The following is a 25,598-nucleotide window of genomic DNA, read 5'->3' as shown; positions in this document are numbered from 1 at the left end:
ATTACTGCTGTAGAGCTCATCACTCCCCCTAACTGGGAGGGGCCAGAGACAATTACTGCTGTAGAGCTCATCACTCCCCCTAACTGGGAGGGGGCCAGAGACAATTACTGCTGTAGAGCTCATCACTCCCCCTAACTGGGAGGGGGCCAGAGACAATTACTTGATGCCGACACATCTTTCTAGCTGATTTACACGCTGAAGCTATCTTGCGCTTGGTGACCTCTGACTGTTTCATCCTAACATCATTGGTGCCGATGTGGATAACAATATCCCTATACGCTCTACACTCCTCACCAGTTTTAGCTTTAGCCAGCACCATCTTCAGATTAGCTTTAACGTCAGTAGCCCTGCCCCCTGGTAAACAGTGTATGATCGCTGGATGATTCGTTTGAAGTCTAATACTGCGTGTAATGGAGTCGCCAATGACTAGGGTTTTCAATTTGTCAGAGGTGGGAAGCTAATGGTGGGAGGCTTCGGCGTCTCAGACCCCGTAATGGGAGGAGTAAAGACCAGAGAAGCCTCTGCCTCTGACTCCGACTCGTTGCTTAATGGGGAAAACCGGTTGAAAGTTTCTGTCGGCTGAATGAGCGACACCGGTTGAGCGTTCCTACAGCATTTCCCTCCAGAAACCATGAGAAAGTTGTCCGGCTGCGGGGACTGTGCCATGTACTTACTGGTGGCACAGACGCTGTTTCATCCTTTCCTACACTGAAATTAGAAGGCATCATGTTAATGTTACTACTTAGCTTCGGCTGTTGGAGGTCCTGACGAACCACGTCCAGATAAAGCATCCGGAGTTAAAAAGTTGAATGAAAAAAAGTTGAGCGAAAAAAACTAAAAATATAAACGGTGATTAAAAAGTAAAAACGGAAAGCTGTCAGGTAGCAAAGTAAGGTTAGCAACAAAACGCACAGCAGCACGTAAACAAGTCTGCAAATTGTGACCGGAAGTTGTGACCTGAAATTATGAAACCAAACACACTCTATCATTCACAAACACATACTACTGGTAGTACTCGTATGATGAGGTACTGCTGGTACTACTGGTACGCTAAGGCAATACTGGTATGATAAGGTAATACTGCTAATACTTTTACGATAAGGTAATGCTGGTAATACTGGCACAATATAGTAATACTGGTACGATAAGGTCATACCGGTAATACTGGTACAATAATGTAATACTGGTACAATAAGGTAATACTGGTACGATAAGGTAATACTGGTACAATAAGGTAATACTGGTACGATAAGGTAATACCGGCAATACTGGTACAATAAGGTAATACTGGTATGATAAGGTAATACCAGTAATACTGGTACGATAAGGTAATACCGGTAATACTGGTACGCTAAGGTCATACCGGTAATACTGGCACAATACAGTAATACTGGTACGATAAGGTAATACTGGTACGCCAAGGTAATTCCAGTAATACTGGCACGATATGATAATACTGGCACGATAAGGTAATACTGGTACGATAAGGTAATACTGGTACGATAAGATAATACTGGTATGATACGGTAACACCAGAAATAATGGTACGATAAGGTAATACCGGTAATACTGGTACGCTAAGGTAATACTGGTAATACTGGTACGATAAGGTAATACTGGTATGATAAGGTAATCCCGGTAATACTGGTACGATACGGTAATACTGGTAATACTGGCACGATATGATAATACTGGCACGATAAGGTAATACTGGTACGATAAGGTAATACTGGTATGATACGGTAACACCAGAAATAATGGTACGATAAGGTAATACCGGTAATACTGGTAACGCTAAGGTAATACGGTAATACTGGTAAGGTAATTACTGGTAATACTGGTACGATAAGGTAATACTGGTATGCTAAGGTAATACTGGCAATAATACTGGCTGGTACGATAAGGCAATACAGGTAATACGATAAGGCAATACTGGTACGATAAGGTAATACTGGTATTACTGGTACGATAAGGTAATACCAGTAATACTGGCACGATAAGGTAATACTGGTACGATAAGGTAATACTGGTACGATAAGGTAATACTGGTATTACTGGTACGATAAGGTAATACCGGTAATACGGGTACAATAAGGTAATACTGGCACGATAAGGTAATACTGGTACGATAAGGTAATACTGGTATTACTGGTACGATAAGGTAATACCGGTAATACCGGTACGATAAGGTAATACTGGTACGATAAGGTAATACTGGTACGATAAGGTAATACTGGTACGGTAAGGTAATACTGGTACGATAAGGTAATACTGGTATTACTGGTACGATAAGGTAATACCGGCAATACCGGTACGATAAGGTAATACTGGTACGATAAGGTAATACTGGCAATACTGGCACGATAAGGTAATACTGGTACGATAAGGTAATACTGGCACGATAAGGTAATACTGGTACGATAAGGTAATACTGGTACGATAAGGTAATACTGGTACGATAAGGTAATACTGGTATTACCGGTGCGATAAGGTAATACCGGTAATACCGGTACGATAAGGTAATACTGGTACGATAAGGTAATACTGGTAATACTGGTACGATAAGGTAATACTGGTACGATAAGGTAATACTGGTACGATAAGGTAATACTGGTACGATAAGGTAATACTGGTACGATAAGGTAATACTGGTACGATAAGGTAATACTGGTACGATAAGGTAATACTGGTACGATAAGGTAATACCAGAATGATAAGTGGTACTGGATGCGATGTCTTGTGAATGTCGGTAGATGAACTCAACGGTGTGTCTGTGTGTAGATGTACTCCATCCGCAGCCTGCCCAGCATGGTCTACCGGGAGCAGCCAGAGGAAGACGGAGTAGAGGACATGACGCAGCTGGAGTGAGAACACAACACAACACAACAGCCTTATTTAAAGGATGTGGAAGCTGCTATTTCAGCTGGTCTGTGTGCTTCTGTGTCTGTTGTTCCAGGGAGCTGTCTGAGGGATCTGTGCTGCTCAACCTGAAGAAGAGGTTTGAGAGAGAGATCATCTATGTGAGTTTACTAACAACACACTGGACACTGTACGCCCATTACCTGATAAACTAATAACATTCACACATGTCCCTCTATCCCCTGTACAGACGTATAGCTAGGATCCTGTTGTGTGTGTTATTAGTGGAATGTGTGTGTGTGTGTGTGTACAGGGGTGGAAAAACTACCCAATTCTCATACTTGAGTAAAAGTATAGATACCTTAATAGAAAATGTCTCAAATTAAAGTGAAAGTCACCCAGTAAAATACTACTTTAGTAAAAGTCTAAAAGTATTTGGTTTTAAATATACTAAAGTATCAAAAGTAAAAGTATAAATAATTTGAAATTCCTTTTATGAAGTAAACCAGACGGCAGCATATTGTTTTGTATTTATTTACGGATAGCCAGGGGCACTCCAAAACTCAGACATCATTTACAAACCAAGCATGTGTGTTTAGTGAGTCTGCCAGATCAGAGGCAGTAGGAATGACCAGGGATGTTCTCTTGATCAGAGGCAGTAGGGACCAGGGATGTTCTCTTGATCAGAGGCAGTAGGGATGTTCTCCTGATCAGAGGCAGTAGGGTTGACCAGGGATGTTCTCTTGATCAGAGGCAGTAGGGATGTTCTCTTGATCAGAGGCAGTAGGGTGTGACAGAGGCAGGGATGTTCTCTTGATCAGAGGCAGTAGGGATGTTCTCTTGATCAGAGGCAGTAGGGATGTTCTCTTGATCAGAGGCAGTAGGGATGTTCTCTTGATCAGAGGCAGTAGGGATGTTCTCTTGATCAGAGGCAGTAGGGATGTTCTCTTGACCAGAGGCAGTAGGGATGTTCTCTTGATCAGAGGCAGTAGGGATGTTCTCTTGATCAGAGGCAGTAGGGGTGTTCTCTTGATCAGAGGCAGTAGGGATGACCAGGGATGTTCTCTTGATCAGGGATGGATCAGTAGGGATGACCAGGGATGTTCTCTTGATCAGAGGCAGTAGGGATGTTCTCTTGATCAGAGGCAGTAGGAATGACCAGGGATGTTCTCATGATCAGAGGCAGTAGGGATGTTCTCTTGATCAGAGGCAGTATGAATGACCAGGGATGTTCTCTTGATCAGAGGCAGTAGGAATGACCAGGGATGTTCTCTTGATCAGAGGCAGTAGGGATAACCAGGGATGTTCTCTTGATCAGAGGCAGTAGGGATGACCAGGGATGTTCTCTTGATCAGAGGCAGTAGGGATGACCAGGGATGTTCTCTTGATCAGAAGCAGTAGGGATGTTCTCTTGATCAGAGGCAGTAGGGATGACCAGGGATGTTTTCTGTTTAGTGAGTCCTCCAGATCAGAGGCAGTAGGGGTCTTCTCTTGACCAGAGGCAGTAGGGGTGACCAGGGATGTTCTCTTGATCAGAGGCAGTAGGGATGACCAGGGATGTTCTCTTGACCAGAGGCAGTAGGGATGTTCTCTTGACATGGTCAAGAGAAACATACAGGAACTCAAATCCTTCTGTTCACCTGATTTAGAATTCCTCACAATCAAATGTAGACCGCATTATCTACCAAGAGAATTCTCTTCGATTATAATCACAGCCGTATATATCCCCCCCAAGCAGACACATCGATGGCTCTGAACGAACTTTATTTAACTCTCTGCAAACTGGAAACGATTTATCCGGAGGCTGCATTCATTGTAGCTGGGGATTTTAACAAGGCTAATCTGAAAACAAGACTCCCTAAATTTTATCAGCATATCGATTGCGCAACCAGGGGTGGAAAGACCTTGGATCATTGTTACTCTAACTTCCGCGACGCATATAAGGCCCTACCCCGCCCCCCTTTCGGAAAAGCTGACCACGACTCCATTTTGTTGATCCCTGCCTACAGACAGAAACTAAAACAAGAGGCTCCCACGCTGAGGTCTGTCCAACGCTGGTCCGACCAAGCTGACTCCACACTCCAAGACTGCTTCCATCACGTGGACTGGGAGATGTTTCGTATTGCGTCAGATAACAATATTGACGAATACGCTGATTCGGTGTGCGAGTTCATTAGAACGTGCGTTGAAGATGTCGTTCCCATAGCAACGATTAAAACATTCCCTAACCAGAAACCGTGGATTGATGGCAGCATTCGTGTGAAACTGAAAGCGCGAACCACTGCTTTTAATCAGGGCAAGGTGTCTGGAAACATGACCGAATACAAACAGTGCAGCTATTCCCTCCGCAAGGCTATCAAACAAGCTAAGCGCAAGTACAGAGACAAAGTAGAATCTCAATTCAACGGCTCAGACACAAGAGGCATGTGGCAAGGTCTACAGTCAATCACGGACTACAGGAAGAAATCCAGCCCAGTCACGGACCAGGATGTCTTGCTCCCAGGCAGACTAAATAACTTTTTGCCCGCTTTGAGGACAATACAGTGCCACTGACACGGCCTGCAACGAAAACATGCGGTCTCTCCTTCACTGCAGCCGAGGTGAGTAAGACATTTAAACGTGTTAACCCTCGCAAGGCTGCAGGCCCAGACGGCATCCCCAGCCGCGCCCTCAGAGCATGCGCAGACCAGCTGGCCGGTGTGTTTACGGACATATTCAATCAATCCCTATACCAGTCTGCTGTTCCCACATGCTTCAAGAGGGCCACCATTGTTCCTGTTCCCAAGAAAGCTAAGGTAACTGAGCTAAACGACTACCGCCCCGTAGCACTCACATCCGTCATCATGAAGTGCTTTGAGAGACTAGTCAAGGGCCATATCACCTCCACCCTACCTGACACCCTAGACCCACTCCAATTTGCTTACCGCCCAAATAGGTCCACAGACGATGCAATCTCAACCACACTGCACACTGCCCTAACCCATCTGGACAAGAGGAATACCTATGTGAGAATGCTGTTCATCGACTACAGCTCGGCATTCAACACCATAGTACCCTCCAAGCTCGTCATCAAGCTCGAGACCCTGGGTCTCGACCCCGCCCTGTGCAACTGGGTACTGGACTTCCTGACGGGCTGCCCCCAGGTGGTGAGGGTAGGCAACAACATCTCCTCCCCGCTGATCCTCAACACTGGGGCCCCACAAGGGTGCGTTCTGAGCCCTCTCCTGTACTCCCTGTTCACCCACGACTGCGTGGCCACGCACGCCTCCAACTCAATCATCAAGTTCGCGGACGACACAACAGTGGTAGGCTTGATTACCAACAACGACGAGACGGCCTACAGGGAGGAGGTGAGGGCCCTCGGAGTGTGGTGTCAGGAAAATAACCTCACACTCAACGTCAACAAAACTAAGGAGATGATTGTGGACTTCAGGAAACAGCAGAGGGAACACCCCCATCCACATCGATGGAACAGTAGTGGAGAGGGTAGCAAGTTTTAAGTTCCTCGGCATACACATCACAGACAAACTGAATTGGTCCACTCACACAGACAGCATCGTGAAGAAGGCGCAGCAGCACCTCTTCAACCTCAGGAGGCTGAAGAAATTCGGCTTGTCACCAAAAGCACTCACAAACTTCTACAGATGCACAATCGAGAGCATCCTGGCGGGCTGTATCACCGCCTGGTATGGCAACTGCACCGCCCTCAACCGTAAGGCTCTCCAGAGGGTAGTGAGGTCTTCACAACGCATCACCGGGGGCAAACTACCTGCCCTCCAGGACACCTACACCACCCGATGCTACAGGAAGGCCATAAAGATCATCAAGGACATCAACCACCCGAGCCACTGCCTGTTCACCCCGCTGTCATCCAGAAGGCGAGGTCAGTACAGGTGCATCAAAGCTGGGACGGAGAGAATGAAAAACAGCTTCTATCTCAAGGCCATCAGACTGTTAAACAGCCACCACTAACATTGAGTGGCTGCTGCCAACATACTGTCAATGACACTGATTCAACCCCAGCCACTTTAATAATGGGAATTGATGGGAAATGATGTAAATATATCACTAGCCACTTTAAACAATGCTACCTTATATAATGTTACTTACCCTACATTATTCATCTCATATGCATCCGTATATACTGTACTCTATATCATCGACTGCATCCTTATGTAATACATGTATCACTAGCCACTTTAACTATGCCACTTTGTTTACCTACTCATCTCATATGTATATACTGTACTCGATATCATCTACTGTATCTTGCCTATGCTGCTCTGTACCATCACTCATTCATATATCCTTATGTACATATTCTTTATCCCCTTACACTGTGTATAAGACAGTAGTTTTTTGGAATTGTTAGTTAGATTACTTGTTCGTTATTACTGCATTGTCGGAACTAGAAGCGCAAGCATTTCGCTACACTCGCATTAACATCTGCTATCCATGTGTATTTGACAAATAAAATTTGATTTGATTTGATTTGACCAGAGGCAGTAGGGGTGACCAGGGATGTTCTCTTGACCAGAGGCAGTAGGGGTGACCAGGGATGTTCTCTTGATCAGAGGCAGTAGGGATGTTCTCTTGATCAGAGGCAGTAGGGGTGACCAGGGATGTTCTCTTGATCAGAGGCAGTAGGAATGACCAGGGATGTTCTCTTGATCAGAGGCAGTAGGGATGTTTTCTTGACCAGAGGCAGTAGGAATGACCAGGGATGTTCTCTTGATCAGAGGCAGTAGGGATGTTTTCTTGACCAGAGGCAGTAGGGATGACCAGGGATGTTCTCTTGATCAGAGGCAGTAGGGGTGTTCTCTTGACCAGAGGCAGTAGGGATGACCAGGGGTGTTCTCTTGATCAGAGGCAGTAGGGGTGTTCTCTTGACCAGAGGCAGTAGGGATGACCAGGGATGTTCTCTTGATCAGAGGCAGTAGGGATGACCAGGGATGTTCTCTTGATCAGAGGCAGTAGGGGTGTTCTCTTGACCAGAGGCAGTAGGGATGACCAGGGATGTTCTCTTGATCAGAGGCAGTAGGGGTGTTCTCTTGACCAGAGGCAGTAGGGATGACCAGGGATGTTCTCTTGATCAGAGGCAGTAGGGGTGTTCTCTTGACCAGAGGCAGTAGGGATGACCAGGGATGTTCTCTTGATCAGAGGCAGTAGGGGTGTTCTCTTGACCAGAGGCAGTAGGGATGACCAGGGATGTTCTCTTGATCAGAGGCAGTAGGGGTGTTCTCTTGACCAGAGGCAGTAGGGATGACCAGGGATGTTCTCTTGATCAGAGGCAGTAGGGGTGTTCTCTTGACCAGAGGCAATAGGGGTGTTCTCTTGACCAGAGGCAGTAGGGATGACCAGGGATGTTCTCTTGATCAGAGGCAGTAGGGATGTTTTCTTGACCAGAGGCAGTAGGGATGACCAGGGATGTTCTCTTGATCAGAGGCAGTAGGGATGTTTTTACTGAAGTACTTTATACCACTGTGTGTGTAACGTCTTTCCCCTGTCTCAGACATACACCACTGTTCAAAAGTTTGGGGTCACTTAGAAATGTCCTCGTTTTAGAAAGAATTGATCAGAAATACACTGTAGACATTGTTAATGTTGTAAATGACTGTTGTAGCTGGAAACGGATGATTTTTTATAGAATATCTACATAGGTGTACAGAGGCCCATTATCAGCAACCATCACTCCTGTGTTCCAATGACACGTTGTGTTGGCTAATCCACTTTTATCATTTTATAAAGGCTAGTTGATCATTACAAAACCCTTTTGCGATTATGTTAGCACAGCTGAAAACTGTTGTCCTGATTAAAGAAGCAATGAAACTGGCCTTCTGTAGACTAATTGAGTATCTGGAGCATCAGCATTTGTGGGTTCGATTACAGGCTCAAAATGGCCAGAAACAAAGACCTTTCTTCTGAAACCCGTCAGTCTATTCTTGTTCTGAGAAATGAAGGCTACTCCATGCGAGAAATTGCCAAGAAACCGAAGATCTCGTACAACGCTGTGTACTACTCCCTTCACAGAACAGATCAAACTGGCCCTGACCAGAATAGAAAGAGGAGTGGGAGGCCGCGGTGCACAACTGAGCAAGAGGACAAGTACATTAGAGTGTCTAGTTTGAGAAACAGAGGCCTCACAAGTCCTCAGCTGGCAGCTTCATTAAATAGTACCCGCAAAACACTAGTCTCAACGTCAACAGTGAAGAGGCGACTCTGGGATGCTGGCCTTCTCTCTAGCCTCAGTGAACCCCTATAAGATGTTCAACATGTATCTCTCTGTCTCTAGTCATATATAGGAAGTATCCTGGTCTCAGTGAACCCTCTAGACATATATAGGTAGTATCCTGGTCAACATGTATCTCTCTGTCTCTAGACATATATAGGTAGTATCCTGGTCTCAGTGAACCCTCTAGACATATATAGGTAGTATCCTGGTCAACATGTATCTCTCTGTCTCTAAACATATATAGGTAGTATCCTGGTCAACATGTACCTCTCTGTCTCTAAACATATATAGGTAGTATCCTGGTCAACATGTATCTCTCTGTCTCTAGACATATATAGGTAGTATCCTGGTCAACATGTATCTCTCTGTCTCTAGACATATATAGGTAGTATCCTGGTCAACATGTACCTCTCTGTATCTAAACATATATAGGTAGTATCCTGGTCAACATGTATCTCTCTGTCTCTAGACATATATAGGTAGTATCCTGGTCTCAGTGAACCCCTATAGGATGTTCAACATGTATCTCTCTGTCTCTAGACATATATAGGTAGTATCCTGGTCAACATGTATCTCTCTGTCTCTAGACATATATAGGTAGTATCCTGGTCAACATGTATCTCTCTGTCTCTAGACATATATAGGTAGTATCCTGGTCAACATGTATCTCTCTGTCTCTAGACATATATAGGTAGTATCCTGGTCTCAGTGAACCCTCTAGACATATATAGGTAGTATCCTGGTCAACATGTATCTCTCTGTCTCTAAACATATATAGGTAGTATCCTGGTCAACATGTATCTCTCTGTCTCTAGACATATATAGGTAGTATCCTGGTCAACATGTATCTCTCTGTCTCTAGACATATATAGGTAGTATCCTGGTCAACATGTATCTCTCTGTCTCTAGACATATATAGGTAGTATCCTGGTCAACATGTATCTCTCTGTCTCTAGACATATATAGGTAGTATCCTGGTCTCAGTGAACCCTCTAGACATATATAGGTAGTATCCTGGTCAACATGTATCTCTCTGTCTCTAGACATATATAGGTAGTATCCTGGTCAACATGTACCTCTCTGTCTCTAGACATATATAGGTAGTATCCTGGTCAACATGTATCTCTCTGTCTCTAAACATATATAGGTAGTATCCTGGTCTCAGTGAACCCTCTAGACATATATAGGTAGTATCCTGGTCAACATGTATCTCTCTGTCTCTAAACATATATAGGTAGTATCCTGGTCTCAGTGAACCCTCTAGACATATATAGGTAGTATCCTGGTCAACATGTATCTCTGTCTCTAGACATATATAGGTAGTATCCTGGTCAACATGTACCTCTCTGTCTCTAGACATATATAGGTAGTATCCTGGTCAACATGTATCTCTCTGTCTCTAAACATATATAGGTAGTATCCTGGTCTCAGTGAACCCTCTAGACATATATAGGTAGTATCCTGGTCAACATGTATCTCTCTGTCTCTAAACATATATAGGTAGTATCCTGGTCTCAGTGAACCCTCTAGACATATATAGGTAGTATCCTGGTCAACATGTATCTCTCTGTCTCTAGACATATATAGGTAGTATCCTGGTCAACATGTACCTCTCTGTCTCTAGACATATATAGGTAGTATCCTGGTCAACATGTATCTCTCTGTCTCTAAACATATATAGGTAGTATCCTGGTCTCAGTGAACCCTCTAGACATATATAGGTAGTATCCTGGTCAACATGTATCTCTCTGTCTCTAGACATATATAGGTAGTATCCTGGTCAACATGTATCTCTCTGTCTCTAGACATATATAGGTAGTATCCTGGTCAACATGTATCTCTCTGTCTCTAGACATATATAGGTAGTATCCTGGTCAACATGTATCTCTCTGTCTCTAGACATATATAGGAAGTATCCTGGTCAACATGTATCTCTCTGTCTCTAGACATATATAGGTAGTATCCTGGTCTCATGTACCCTCTAGACATATATAGGTAGTATCCTGGTCAACATGTATCTCTCTGTCTCTAGACATATATAGGTAGTATCCTGGTCAACATGTATCTCTCTGTCTCTAGACATATATAGGTAGTATCCTGGTCAACATGTATCTCTCTGTCTCTAGACATATATAGGTAGTATCCTGGTCAACATGTATCTCTCTGTCTCTAGACATATATAGGTAGTATCCTGGTCAACATGTATCTCTCTGTCTCTAGACATATATAGGTAGTATCCTGGTCAACATGTATCTCTCTGTCTCTAGACATATATAGGTAGTATCCTGGTCTCGGTGAACCCCTATAGGATGTTCAACATGTACGGAACTGACATGGTGCTGAAGCACAAGGGAACCGCTCTGGGAGAGAACCCTCCGTAAGAACACTTCCTGTTCCTGTGTTGTTGTGATGCGTGTCTGTTTGTTAGAAGTGTATGTGTGTGTGTGTGTGTGTGTGTGTGTTTTTCTGTCTATGTGTGTATGTGTTAATGCAATGTGGCGTGTGTGTGTGTGTTGTTGGTGTATTGTGTGTATTAGTGGTGTGTTATTGGTGTATTATTGGTGTATTATTGGTGTGGTATTGGTGTATTATTGGTGTGGTATTGGTGTATTGTGTGTTATTGGTGTATTGTGTGTTATTGGTGTGTTATTGGTGTATTGTGTGTATTGGTGTATTGTGTGTATTAGTGGTGTGATTGGTGTATTGGTGTATTGTGTGTTATTGGTGTGTTATTGGTGTGTTATTGGTGTGTTATTGGTGTGTTATTGGTGTGTTATTGGTGTATTGGTATTATTGGTGTGTTATTGGTGTATTGTGTGTTATTGGTGTGTTATTGGTGTATTATTGGTGTGTTATTGGTGTATTGTGTGTTATTGGTGTATTGTGTGTTATTGGTGTATTGTGTGTGTTATTGGTGTATTGTGTGTTATTGGTGTGATTGTGGATTAGTGGTGTGTTATTGGTGTGTTATTGGTGTGTTATTGGTGTATTATTGGTGTGTTATTGGTGTATTGTGTATTATTGGTGTATTGTGTGTGTTATTGGTGTATTGTGTTTGCTTTTGGTGTATTTTGTGTATTATTGGTGTATTGTGTGTATTATTGGTGTATTGTGTGTATTATTGGTGTATTGTGTGTATTATTGGTGTACTGTGTGTATTATTGGTGTATTGTGTGTATTATTGGTGTACTGTGTGTGTTATTGGTGTATTATTGGTGTATTGTGTTTGCTTTTGGTGTATTGTGTGTATTAGTGGTGTGTTATTGGTGTATAGTGTGTGTTATTGGTGTATTGTGTGTTATTGGTGTATTGTGTGTATTATTGGTGTATTATGTGTATTATTGGTGTATTGTGTGTATTATTGGTGTACTGTGTGTATTATTGGTGTACTGTGTGTGTTATTGGTGTACTGTGTGTATTATTGGTGTATTGTGTGTTATTGGTGTATTGTGTTTGTTTTTGGTGTATTGTGTGTGTTGTGTGTAATATTGGTGTATTATTGGTGTATTGTGTGTGTTATTGGTGTATTGTGTGTTATTGGTGTATAGTGTGTGTTATTGGTGTATTGTGTGTGTTATTGGTGTATTGTGTGTTATTGGTGTATTGTGTGTATTATTGGTGTTATTGGTGTATAGTGTGTGTTATTGGTGTATTGTGTGTTATTGGTGTATTGTGTGTTATTGGTGTATTATTGTGTATTATTGTGTATTGTGTGTTATTGGTGTATTGTGTATTATTGGTGTATAGTGTGTGTTATTGGTGTATTGTGTGTTATTGGTGTATTGTGTGTGTTATTGGTGTATTGTGTGTATTATTGGTGTATTGTGTGTTATTGGTGTATTGTGTATTATTGGTGTATTGTGTATTATTGGTGTATTGTGTGCTAAATGATGTGTTATTCATGCTAATGTTTTATCTTTGTGTCCATTCTGTGGTCCTCCTCAGACACCTGTTTGCCATAGCAAACGTCTCCTACACCAAAATGATGGATGCCAAACAGAACCAGGTTATTATAATCAGGTGACTACACAACACAGCTGCTTCCTCCTGATACGCTCTAGCCCAGTGTTTCCTAAACTTGGTCCTGGGGACCCAGATGGGAAGACACCTGCTGTCTGGGACACTCTAGCTGTGTTCTGAAAGACCCCCCCCACCTGCTGTCTGGGACACTCTAGCTGTGTTCTGAAAGACCCCCCTTCTGTCTGGGACACTCTAGCTGTGTTCTGAAAGACCCCCCTTCTGTCTGGGACACTCTAGCTGTGTTCTGAAAGACCCCCCTTCTGTCTGGGACACTCTAGCTGTGTTCTGAAAGACCCCCCTTCTGTCTGGGACACTCTAGCTGTGTTCTGAAGGACCCCCCTTCTGTCTGGGACACTCTATCTTTGTTCTGAAGGAACCCCCTCCCTGTCTGGGACACTCTAGCTGTGTTCTGAAGGACCCCCCATCTGGGACACTCTAGCTGTGTTCTGACAGACCCCCCCCGTCTGGGCCACTTTAGCTGTGTTCTGACGGACCCCCCCGTCTGGGACACTCTAGCTGTGTTCTGACAGACCCCCCCCGTCTGGGCCACTTTAGCTGTGTTCTGACGGACCCCCCCGTCTGGGACACTCTAGCTGTGTTCTGACAGACCCCCCGTCTGGGACACTTTAGCTGTGTTCTGAAGGACCCCCCCATCTGGGACACTCTAGCTGTGTTCTGACGGACCCCCTGTCTGGGACACTCTGGCTGTGTTCTGAAGGAACCCCCCTGGGACACTCTAGCTGTGTTCTGACGGACCCCCTGTCTGGGACACTCTAGCTGTGTTCTGACGGAGACATCTGTAAGGAAAGACCAGCCATGTCTGTGCCGGTATCATATCATGTCTCAGAGGGAGTGTGAAGTGGCCCAGTGAGCACATTCCAGCGTTACGTTTCAGCTCTCCGTCTCTGGTTAACTGAAAACCTCCCCGTTACCGTCACCCTACACCGAGCACACAGGTCCACTCTGGACTGGATCATAATGATGGTGTTTAGTGGTAAGCTGTTGGCAGGGGAGGTTAGGAAAGGCTTGTTGTTTTTTGACCTTCATTTTGACAGGGAAGTCATTCTGAGACCAGGGTATCTTTTCCAGATGAGCCCTGCAGAAACACATCCAACACATACCAAATAAAATTAAACAGACAGGTTTATCTGAACGACCCAAGAGGACCAGAACATCTCAGACAGCTCTGTAACTTGTTCCCCATAAAGGGCTCCAAAACAATTAAAATTAGCTTTACCCAACTCTGTGGAGACCGAAGGGGCCTCCAGTGTTATCTAAGCTTGAGACCAGGGTTGGTCATTTGGAAGTCTAAATTGAATTAATGATGATAGATACATAGGAAGTTTCTGCCTGAATGATTTGTAAATAAACAGAAGAGAATGCTGCTCTTTCCTTACATACAAAAAGGCCCAACCCACTTTTTAATACAAAACACAATGGTGAGTTCTAGAACCATCACCAGTAATAAACCTCAGGGAACAATGGTGAGTTCTAGAACCATCACCAGTAATAAACCTAAGGGAACAATGGTTAGTTCTAGAACCATCACCAGTAATAAACCTAAGGGAACAATGGTGAGTTCTAGAACCATCACCGGTAATAAATCTAAGGGAACAATGTTGAGTTCTAGAACCATCACCAGTAATAAACCTAAAGGAACAGTGGTGAGTTCTAGAGCCATCACCGGTAATAAATCTAAGGGAACAATGGTGAGTTCTAGAGCCATCACCGGTAATAAATCTAAGGGAACAATGGTGAGTTCTAGAACCATCACCAGTAATAAACCTAAGGGAACAATGGTGAGTTCTAGAACCATCACCGGTAATAAACCTCAGGGCCCAATGGTGAGTTCTAGAACCATCACCGGTAATAAACCTAAGGGAACAATGATGAGTTCCAGAACAATCAGCGGTAATAAACCTAAGGGAACAATGGGGAGTTCTAGAACCATCACCGGTAATAAACCTAAGGGAACAATGATGAGTTCTAGAACAATCAGCGGTAATAAACCTAAGGGAACAATGGTGAGTTCTAGAACCATCACCGGTAATAAACCTCAGGGCCCAATGGTGAGTTCTAGAACCATCACCGGCAATAAACCTAAGGGCCCAATGGTGAGTTCTAGAACCATCACCGGTAATAAACCTAAGGGCCCAATGGTGAGTTGTAGAACCATCACCGGCAATAAACCTAAGGGCCCAATGGTGAGTTCTAGAACCATCACCAGTAATAAACCTAAAGGAACAATGGTGAGTTCTAGAGCCATCACCGGTAATAAATCTAAGGGAACAATGGTGAGTTCTAGAACCATCACCAGTAATAAACCTCAGGGAACAATGGTGAGTTCTAGAACCATCACCAGTAATAAACCTAAGGGAACAATGGTGAGTTCTAGAACCATCACCGGTAATAAACCTCAGGGCCCAATGGTGAGTTCTAGAACCATCACCCGCAATAAACCTCAGGGCCCAATGGTGAGTTCTAGAACCATCACCGGTAATAAACCTAAGGGCCCAATGGTGAGTTCTAGAACCATCAGCGGTAATAAACCTAAGGGAACAATGGTGAGTTCTAGAACCATCACCGGCAATAAACCTAAGGGCACAGTGGAAAACAGCATCTAGGGGTTTAAGTATAGTGCTGCGTGCATATAGATAATATCCCCAGAATCTAAAATAGACATAAAAGTGTCCTGGACAATTTCCTTCCTATTAACAAAAGTCAGACATGCTTTGTTTCTGTAAAAGAAACCAACCTTGACCAACTTCTTCACTGAAAAAAAGCATGCGTCTTGTTTTGTTTGTACTTAGCACTAACTTCAGATCCAGTGGTGACCTGTGTGTTGGTGGTGTTTTAGTGTTTATATTGACATTAAGTTCTGTGTGTGTTTCAGTGGGGAGAGTGGATCAGGGAAGACTGAGGCCACTAAACTGCTGCTGCGTTACCTAGCAGCAATACACCACAAACACAACATTACACAACAGGTAAACACACACACTCACACACACACACACTTCTGTATCACTTCCTGTGTCTGACACACTTACCATACTATCATATTCCATTCTATTACCATACTATCATATCTATTACCATACTACATATTCCATTCTATTACCATACTTCCTGTGTCTGATTACCATACTATCATATTCCATGTGTCTCTGTGCTGCTTACCATACTTCATATTCCATTCTATTACCATACTATCATCTATTACCATGCATTCCATTCTATTACCCTATTACCATACTATCTGTCTGTCATCATGTACTATCATCAGTATTCTATTACCATACTATCATTCTTACTATCATTTTCTATTACCATACTATCATTCCATTCTATTACCATACTATCATATTACCATACTATCCATTCTATTACCATACTATCATTCCATTCTATTACCATACTATCCCATACTATCACTATTACATACTATCATTCTATTACCATACTTCATTCTATTACCATTATCATTCTATTACCATTATCATTCCATTCTATTACCATACTATCATTCCATTCCATTCTTCCATTATTACCATACTATCATATTCCATTCTATTCTATATCATATTCCATTCTATTACCATACTATCATTCCATTCTATTACCATACTATCATATTCCATTCTATTACCATACTATCATTCCATTCTATTACCATACTATCATTCCATTCTATTACCATACTATCATATTCCATTCTATTACCATACTATCATTCCATTCTATTACCATACTATCATTCCATTCTATTACCATACTATCATTCCATTCTATTACCATACTATCATTCCATTCTATTACCATACTATCATTCCATTCTATTACCATACTATCATATTCCATTCTATTACCATACTATCATATTCCATTCTATTACCATACTATCATATTCCATTCTATTACCATACTATCATATTCCATTCTATTACCATACTATCATTCCATTCTATTACCATACTATCATTCCATTCTATTACCATACTATCATATGGTATTCCATACTATCATATTCCATTCTATTACCATACTATCATTCCATTCTATTACCATACATATTCATTCTATTACCATACTATCATTCCATTCTATTACCATACTATCATATTCCATTCTATTACCATACTATCATTTACCATACTATCATTACCATACTATCATTTCCATTCTATTACCATACTATCATTACTATCCATTCTATTACCATACTATCATTCCTTTCTATTACCATACTATCATTCCATTCTATTACCATACTATCATTCTATTACCACACTATCATTCCATTCTATTACCATACTATCATTCCATTCTATTACCATACTATCATTCCATTCTATTACCATACTATCATTCCATTCTATTACCATACTATCATTCCATTCTATTACCATACTATCATTCCATTCTATTACCATTGTGACTGTGTCTCTGTTGTGACTGTGTCTCTGCTGTACTGTTTGGACTGTTCTGACTGTGTCTCTGTTTACTGTTGTGACTGTTCTGATTGTCTCTGCGCTGTGCTGTTGTGACTGTTCAGACTGTGTCTCTGTTTACTGTTGTGACTGTTCTGATTGTCTCTGCACTGTGCTGTTGTGACTGTTCAGACTGTGTCTCTGTTTACTGTTGTGACTGTTCTGACTGTCTCTGCAGAGTAGCTAGCTGTCTGCATGTTCTACCTGCTGTGTCCTATAGACTAGCTAGCTACACTATCTCCATGTTCTACCTGCTGTGTTCTGAAGAGTAGCTAGCTGTCTGCATGTTCTACCTGCTGTGTTCTGTAGAGTAGCTAGCTGTCTGCATGTTCTACCTGCTGTGTTCTGTAGAGTAGCTAGCTACACTGTCTGCATGTTCTACCTTCTGTGTTCTGTAGAGTAGCTAGCTACACTGTCTACATGTTCTACCTGCGGTGTTCTGTAGAGTAGCTAGCTGTCTACATGTTCTACCTGCTGTGTTCTGTAGAGTAGCTAGCTCCACTGTCTACATGTTCTACCTGCTGTGTTCTGTAGAGTAGCTAGCTGTCTACATGTTCTACCTGTTGTGTTCTGTAGAGTAGCTAGCTGTCTACATGTTCTACCTGCTGTGTTCTGTAGAGTAGCTAGCTGTCTACATGTTCTACCTGTTGTGTTCTGTAGAGTAGCTAGCTCCACTGTCTACATGTTCTACCTGTTGTGTTCTGTAGAGTAGCTAGCTGTCTGCATGTTCTACCTGCTGTGTTCTGTAGAGTAGCTAGCTGTCTACATGTTCTACCTGCTGTGTTCTGTAGAGTAGCTAGCTGTCTACATGTTCTACCTGCTGTGTTCTGTAGAGTAGCTAGCTGTCTACATGTTCTACCTGCTGTGTTCTGTAGAGTAGCTAGCTCCACTGTCTACATGTTCTACCTGCTGTGTTCTGTAGAGTAGCTAGCTCCACTGTCTACATGTTCTACCTGCTGTGTTCTGTAGAGTAGCTAGCTCCACTGTCTACATGTTCTACCTGCTGTGTTCTGTAGAGTAGCTAGCTGTCTACATGTTCTACCTGCTGTGTTCTGTGGAGTAGCTAGCTGTCTACATGTTCTACCTGCTGTGTTCTGTAGAGTAGCTACACTGTCTACATGTTCTACCTGCTGTGTTCTGTAGAGTAGCTAGCTGTCTACATGTTCTACCTGCTGTGTTCTGTAGAGTAGCTAGCTACACTGTCTACATGTTCTACCTGTTGTGTTCTGTAGAGTAGCTAGCTGTCTACATGTTCTACCTGCTGTGTTCTGTAGAGTAGCTAGCTGTCTACATGTTCTACCTGTTGTGTTCTGTAGAGTAGCTAGCTGTCTACATGTTCTACCTGCTGTGTTCTGTAGAGTAGCTAGCTGTCTACATGTTCTACCTGCTGTGTTCTGTAGAGTAGCTACACTGTCTACATGTTCTCCCTGTTGTGTTCTGTAGAGTAGCTAGTTGTCTACATATTCTACCTGCTGTGTTCTGTAGAGTAGCTAGCTGTCTACATGTTCTACCTGCTGTGTTCTGTAGAGTAGCTAGCTGTCTGCATGTTCTACCTGCTGTGTTCTGTAGAGTAGCTAGCTGTCTGTTGTGTTCTACCTGCTGTGTTCTGTAGAGTAGCTAGCTGTCTACATGTTCTACCTGCTGTGTTCTGTAGAGTAGCTAGCTGTCTGCATGTTCTACCTGCTGTGTTCTGTAGAGTAGCTAGCTCCACTGTCTGCATGTTCTACCTGCTGTGTTCTGTAGAGTAGCTAGCTGTCTACATGTTCTACCTGCTGTGTTCTGTAGAGTAGCTAGCTCCACTGTCTACATGTTCTACCTGCTGTGTTCTGTAGAGTAGCTAGCTGTCTACATGTTCTACCTGCTGTGTTCTGTAGAGTAGCTAGCTGTCTACATGTACTACCTGCTGTGTTCTGTAGAGTAGCTAGCTGTCTACATGTACTACCTGCTGTGTTCTGTAGAGTAGCTAGCTGTCTACATGTACTACCTGCTGTGTTCTGTAGAGTAGCTAGCTGTCTACATGTTCTACCTGCTGTGTTCTGTAGAGTAGCTAGCTGTCTACACGTTCTACCTGCTGTGTTCTGTAGAGTAGCTAGCTGTCTACATGTTCTACCTGCTGTGTTCTGTAGAGTAGCTAGCTGTCTCCATGTTCTACCTGCTGTGTTCTGTAGAGTAGCTAGCTGTCTGCATGTTCTACCTGCTGTGTTCTGTAGAGTAGCTAGCTGTCTACATGTACTACCTGCTGTGTTCTGTAGAGTAGCTAGCTCCACTGTCTACATGTTCTACCTGCTGTGTTCTGTAGAGTAGCTAGCTGTCTACATGTTCTACCTGCTGTGTTCTGTAGAGTAGCTAGCTGTCTACATGTTCTACCTGCTGTGTTCTGTAGAGTAGCTAGCTGTCTACATGTACTACCTGCTGTGTTCTGTAGAGTAGCTAGCTCCACTGTCTACATGTACTACCTGCTGTGTTCTGTAGAGTAGCTAGCTCCACTGTCTACATGTTCTACCTGTTGTGTTCTGTAGAGTAGCTAGCTGTCTACATGTTCTACCTGCTGTGTTCTGTAGAGTAGCTAGCTCCACTGTCTACATGTTCTACCTGCTGTGTTCTGTAGAGTAGCTAGCTGTCTACATGTTCTACCTGCTGTGTTCTGTAGAGTAGCTAGCTCCACTGTCTACATGTTCTACCTGCTGTGTTCTGTAGAGTAGCTAGCTGTCTACATGTTCTACCTGCTGTGTTCTGTAGAGTAGCTAGCTGTCTACATGTTCTACCTGCTGTGTTCTGTAGAGTAGCTAGCTCCACTGGACTTGTTCTACATGATGGTATTTTCATGCTGATGTTTTATCTCTGAATACGTTGCCAGATTCTTGAGGCAGCTCCTCTTCTAGAATCCTTTGGAAATGCCAAAACAGTTCGCAACGACAACTCCAGTCGCTTCGGGAAATACGTGGAGATCTATCTGGAGGAGTGAGTATGATCTGGTATATATTGATCTATCTGGAGGAGTGAGTATGATCTGGTATATATTGATCTATCTGGAGGAGTGAGTATGATCTGGTATATATTGATCTATCTGGAGGAGTGAGTATGATCTGGTATATATTGATCTATCTGGAGGAGTGAGTATGATCTGGTATATATTGATCTATCTGGAACAGTGAATATGATCTGGTATATATAGATCTATCTGGAACAGTGAGTATGATCTGGTATATATAGATCTATCTGGAACAGTGAGTATGATCTGGTATAAAATCATCTATCTGGAACAGTAAGTATGATCAATAACTCTATCCTCTGGTCTATAACCTCTATCCTCTGGTCAATATCCTCTATCCTCTGGTCTATAACCTCTATCCTCTGGTCTATAACCTCTATCCTCTGGTCTATAACCTCTATCCTCTGGTCTATAACCTCTATCCTCTGGTCTATAACCTCTATCCTCTGGTCTATAACCTCTATCCTCTGGTCTATAACCTCTATCCTCTGGTCTATAACCTCTATCCTCTGGTCTATAACCTCTATTCTCTGGTCTATAACCTCTATCTATAACCTCTATCTATAACCTCTATTCTCTGGTCTATAACCTCTATCCTCTGGTCTATAACCTCTATCTATAACCTCTATCTATAACCTCTATCTATAACCTCTATTCTCTGGTCTATAACCTCTATTCTCTGGTCTATAACCTCTATCCTCTGGTCTATAACCCCTATCCTCTGGTCTATAACCTCTATCTATAACCTCTATCTATAACCTCTATCTATAACCTCTATCCTATGGTCTATAACCTCTATCCTCTGGTCTATAACCTCTATCTATAACCTCTATCCTCTGGTCTATAACCTCTATCCTCTGGTCTATAACCTCTATCCTCTGGTCTATAACCTCTATCTATAACCTCTATCCTCTGGTCTATAACCTCTATCCTCTGGTCTATAACCTCTATCCTCTGGTCAATAACCTCTATTCTCTGGTCAACATCCTCTATCCTCTGGTCTATAACCTCTATCCTCTGGTCTATAATCTCTATCTATAACCTCTATCCTCGGGTCTATAACCTCTATCCTCTGGTCTATAACCTCTATCATCTGGTCTATAACCTCTATCCTCTGGTCTATAACCTCTATCCTCTGGTCTATAACCTCTATCCTCTGGTCTATAACCTCTATCTATAACCTCTATCTATAACCTCTATCCTATGGTCTATAACCTCTATCCTCTGGTCTATAACCTCTATCTATAACCTCTATCCTCGGGTCTATAACCTCTATCCTCTGGTCTATAACCTCTATCCTCTGGTCTATAACCTCTATCTATAACCTCTATCCTCGGGTCTATAACCTCTATCCTCTGGTCTATAACCTCTATCTATAACCTCTATCCTCTGGTCTATAACCTCTATCCTCTGGTCTATAACCTCTATCCTCTGGTCTATCCTCTATCCTCTGGTCAACATCCTCTATCCTCTGGTCAACATCCTCTATCCTCTGGTCAACATCCTCTATCCTCTGGTCTATATCCTATATCTATATGTGTGTGTGTTAACTCTAGGGGTGTGTGTGTTAACTCTAGGGGTGTGTGTTTGTTAACTCTAGGGGTGTGTGTGTGTTAACTCTAGGGGGTGTGTGTTAACTCTAGGGGTGTGTGTGTTAACTCTAGGGGGGTGTGTGTGTGTTAACTCTAGGGGTGTGTGTGTGTGTGTGTGTGTTAACTCTAGGGGTGTGTGTGTGTTAACTCTAGGGGGTGTTTGTTAACTCTAGGGGGTGTGTGTTAACTCTAGGGGGTGTTTGTTAACTCTAGGGGTGTGTGTTTGTTAACTCTAGGGGTGTGTGTTTGTTAACTCTAGGGGTGTGTTTGTTAACTCTAGGGGTGTGTGTGTGTTAACTCTAGGGGGTGTGTGTTAACTCTAGGGTGTGTGTGTGTTAACTCTAGGGGTGTGTGTGTGTTAACTCTAGGGGTGTGTGTTTGTTAACTCTAGGGGAGGTGTTTGTTAACTCTAGGGGTGTGTGTGTGTTAACTCTAGGGGTGTGTGTGTGTTAACTCTAGGGGTGTGTGTTAACTCTAGGTGTGTGTTAACTCTAGGGGTGTGTGTTAACTCTAGGGTGTGTGTTAACTCTAGGGGTGTGTGTGTTAACTCTAGGGGTGTGTGTGTTAACTCTAGGGGTGTGTGTGTTAACTCTAGGGGTGTGTGTATGTTAACTCTAGGGGTGTCTGTGTTAACTCTAGGGGTGTGTGCGTGTGTTAACTCTAGGGGTGTGTGTGTGTGTTAACTCTAGGGGGTGTGTGTTAACTCTAGGGGTGTGTGTGTATATTAACTCTAGGGGTGTGTGTGTTAACTCTAGGGGTGTGTGGGTTAACTCTAGGGGTGTGTGTGTTAACTCTAGGGGTGTGTGTGTGTTAACTCTAGGGGTGTGTGTTAACTCTAGGGGTTTGTGTGTGTGTGTGTGTGTGTGTGTGTGTGTGTGTGTGTGTGTGTGTCTAGGGGTGTGATCAGCGGTGCCATAACCTCTCAGTATCTGATGGAAAAGTCCCGTATAGTCTTCCAGGTGAGATACACACACACACACACACCACACCACACCACACACACCACACCACAACACACACACACACACACACCACACCACACACATACACACACACACTCAGTCACATGGACACACACACACGCACACTCAGTCACATTCACACACACACACACGCACACACTCAGTCACATGGACACATGTGTCTCTGGATAGGTGCTAAATGACTGAGATGTTTCTACAGGCCAGAGATGAGAGGAACTATCATATCTTCTATGAGATGCTGTCAGGTCTTCCCCCCCAGCAGAGGCAGGCCTTCTACCTGCAGGAGGCTGAGACATATTATTATCTGAACCAGGTAGACATACACACACACACACACACATAGAGAGACACACACACACACACACACACACAGACACACACACACACACACACACACACACACACACACACACAGCTGATGGCCATGGTCGTGTGTGTCCAGGGAGGGGATTGTGGGATAGCAGGAAAGAGTGACAGGGAGGACTTCCTCCGTCTGCTGGCTGCTATGGAGATCCTTCACTTCACCCCTGACGACCAGGCGTCCATCTTTAGAGTCCTGTCTTCTATTCTACACCTGGGGAACGTCTACTTCCAAAGACATGAGGTATGGCTGTCTAACCTGAACCTTAAAGGGATAGTCTGGGGAACGTCTACTTCCAAAGATACGGCTGTCTAACCCCGAACCTTAAAGGGATAGTCTGGGGAACGTCTACTTCCAAAGATATGAGGTACGACTGTCTAACCCGAACCTTAAAGGGATAGTCTGGGGAACGTCTACTTCCAAAGATATGAGGTATGGCTGTCTAACCCAAACCTTAAAGGGATAGTCTGGGGAACGTCTACTTCCAAAGATACGGCTGTCTAACCCCGAACCTTAAAGGGATAGTCTGGGGAACGTCTACTTCCAAAGATATGAGGTACGACTGTCTAACCCGAACCTTAAAGGGATAGTCTGGGGAACGTCTACTTCCAAAGATATGAGGTATGGCTGTCTAACCCAAACCTTAAAGGCATAGTCTGGGGAATGTCTACTTCCAAAGATATGAGGTATGGCTGTCTAACCCAAACCTTAAAGGGATAGTCTGGGGAATGTCTACTTCCAAAGATATGAGGTATGGTAGTCTAACCCGAACCTTAAAGGGATGTTTGAGATTTTGCCAATCAAGCCCTTTTTCTATTTACCTAAAATCTCAGACTATCCCTTTAAACCCTAACTCCTAACCCGTGGGCAGCAGGTAGCCTAGCAATGGGTCTGATGTGAAACATTTGGCTGGAAGTGAGCTGGCAACCAGAGGGTCGCTGGTATCAAATCCTAGATGCCATTGAGCCAGACACTTAACCCCCCACGACAACTTCTCCATGAACTCCCAGTGTGGCATCCCTCTGCTCCAACCTCTCCTACCTGTATATACAAGACAACTTCTCCATGAACTCCATGAACTCCCAGTGTGGCATCCCTCTGCTCCAACCTCTCCTACCTGTATATACACGACAACTTCTCCATGAACTCCCAGTGTGGCATCCCTCTGCTCCAACCTCTCCTACCTGTATATACACAACAACTTCTCCATGAACTCCATGAACGCCCAGTGTGGCATCCCTCTGCTCCAACCTCTCCTACCTGTATATACACAGTGCCTTCGGAAATTATTCAAACCTCTTGACTTTTTACACATTTTGCTATGTTACAGGCTTATTCTAAAATAGATTTTTTTAAACAATTCTCATCATTCTACACACAATACCCCATAATGACATCACAATACCCCATAATGACATCACAATACCCCATAATGACATCACAATACCCCATAAGGACATACATAATGAATACCCTATAATGACATCACAATACCCCATAATGACATCACAATACCCCATAATGACATCACAATACCCCATAATGACATCACAATACCCCATAAAGACATCACAATGCCCCATAATGACATCACAATACCCCATCATGACATCACAATACCCTATAATGACATCACAATACCCCATAATGACATCACAATACCCCATAATGACATCACAATACCCCATAATGCCATCACAATACCCCATAATGACAAATCAAAAACAGTTTTATTATTTTGTCATTAAATGTGATTCTGTATTTTTTTTGCAACTTTTTGTCTAAAAACCTGTTTTTGCTCAATGACATCACAATACCCCATCATGTCATTATGGGGAATTGTGATGTCATTATGGGGTATTGTGATGTCATTATGGGGTATTGTGATGTCATTACAATATTGTGTGTAGATTGATGAGAAAAATAAACGATTTAATCCATTTTAGAGTAAGGCTGTAATATAACAAAATGTGGAAAAAGTCAAGGGGTCTGAATACTTTCTAAATGCATTATATGTCATAGTCCCCACTGTTAATGTGGTATCACTATAATATGGAATAGCTCTCTAGAAT

At 43.1% G+C, this 25,598-nt stretch overlaps 1 protein-coding gene across 1 annotated transcript in view; it reads left to right on the top strand.

Moving 5' to 3' along the window:
• Positions 1-2,686: 2,686 nt before the first annotated feature.
• Positions 2,687-25,598, top strand: part of LOC121844047 (unconventional myosin-XV-like) — a gene marked incomplete at its 3' end in the record, with an annotated part of 65,764 nt that continues 42,852 nt past the window's right edge. Inside the window, exons 1-9 of the mRNA XM_042313917.1 lie at positions 2,687-2,864; positions 2,957-3,020; positions 11,359-11,468; positions 13,037-13,111; positions 16,005-16,095; positions 20,456-20,559; positions 23,078-23,141; positions 23,365-23,478; positions 23,608-23,769. Coding sequence (XP_042169851.1) covers positions 2,782-2,864; positions 2,957-3,020; positions 11,359-11,468; positions 13,037-13,111; positions 16,005-16,095; positions 20,456-20,559; positions 23,078-23,141; positions 23,365-23,478; positions 23,608-23,769 — 867 coding nt within the window. The remainder of the gene's footprint in view (positions 2,865-2,956; positions 3,021-11,358; positions 11,469-13,036; positions 13,112-16,004; positions 16,096-20,455; positions 20,560-23,077; positions 23,142-23,364; positions 23,479-23,607; positions 23,770-25,598) is intronic.

The sequence above is a fragment of the Oncorhynchus tshawytscha genome, unplaced genomic scaffold (assembly GCF_018296145.1).
Source record: "Oncorhynchus tshawytscha isolate Ot180627B unplaced genomic scaffold, Otsh_v2.0 Un_contig_7225_pilon_pilon, whole genome shotgun sequence".
NCBI lineage: Eukaryota > Metazoa > Chordata > Actinopteri > Salmoniformes > Salmonidae > Oncorhynchus > Oncorhynchus tshawytscha.
This window is presented reverse-complemented; position numbering and strand designations above follow the sequence as displayed.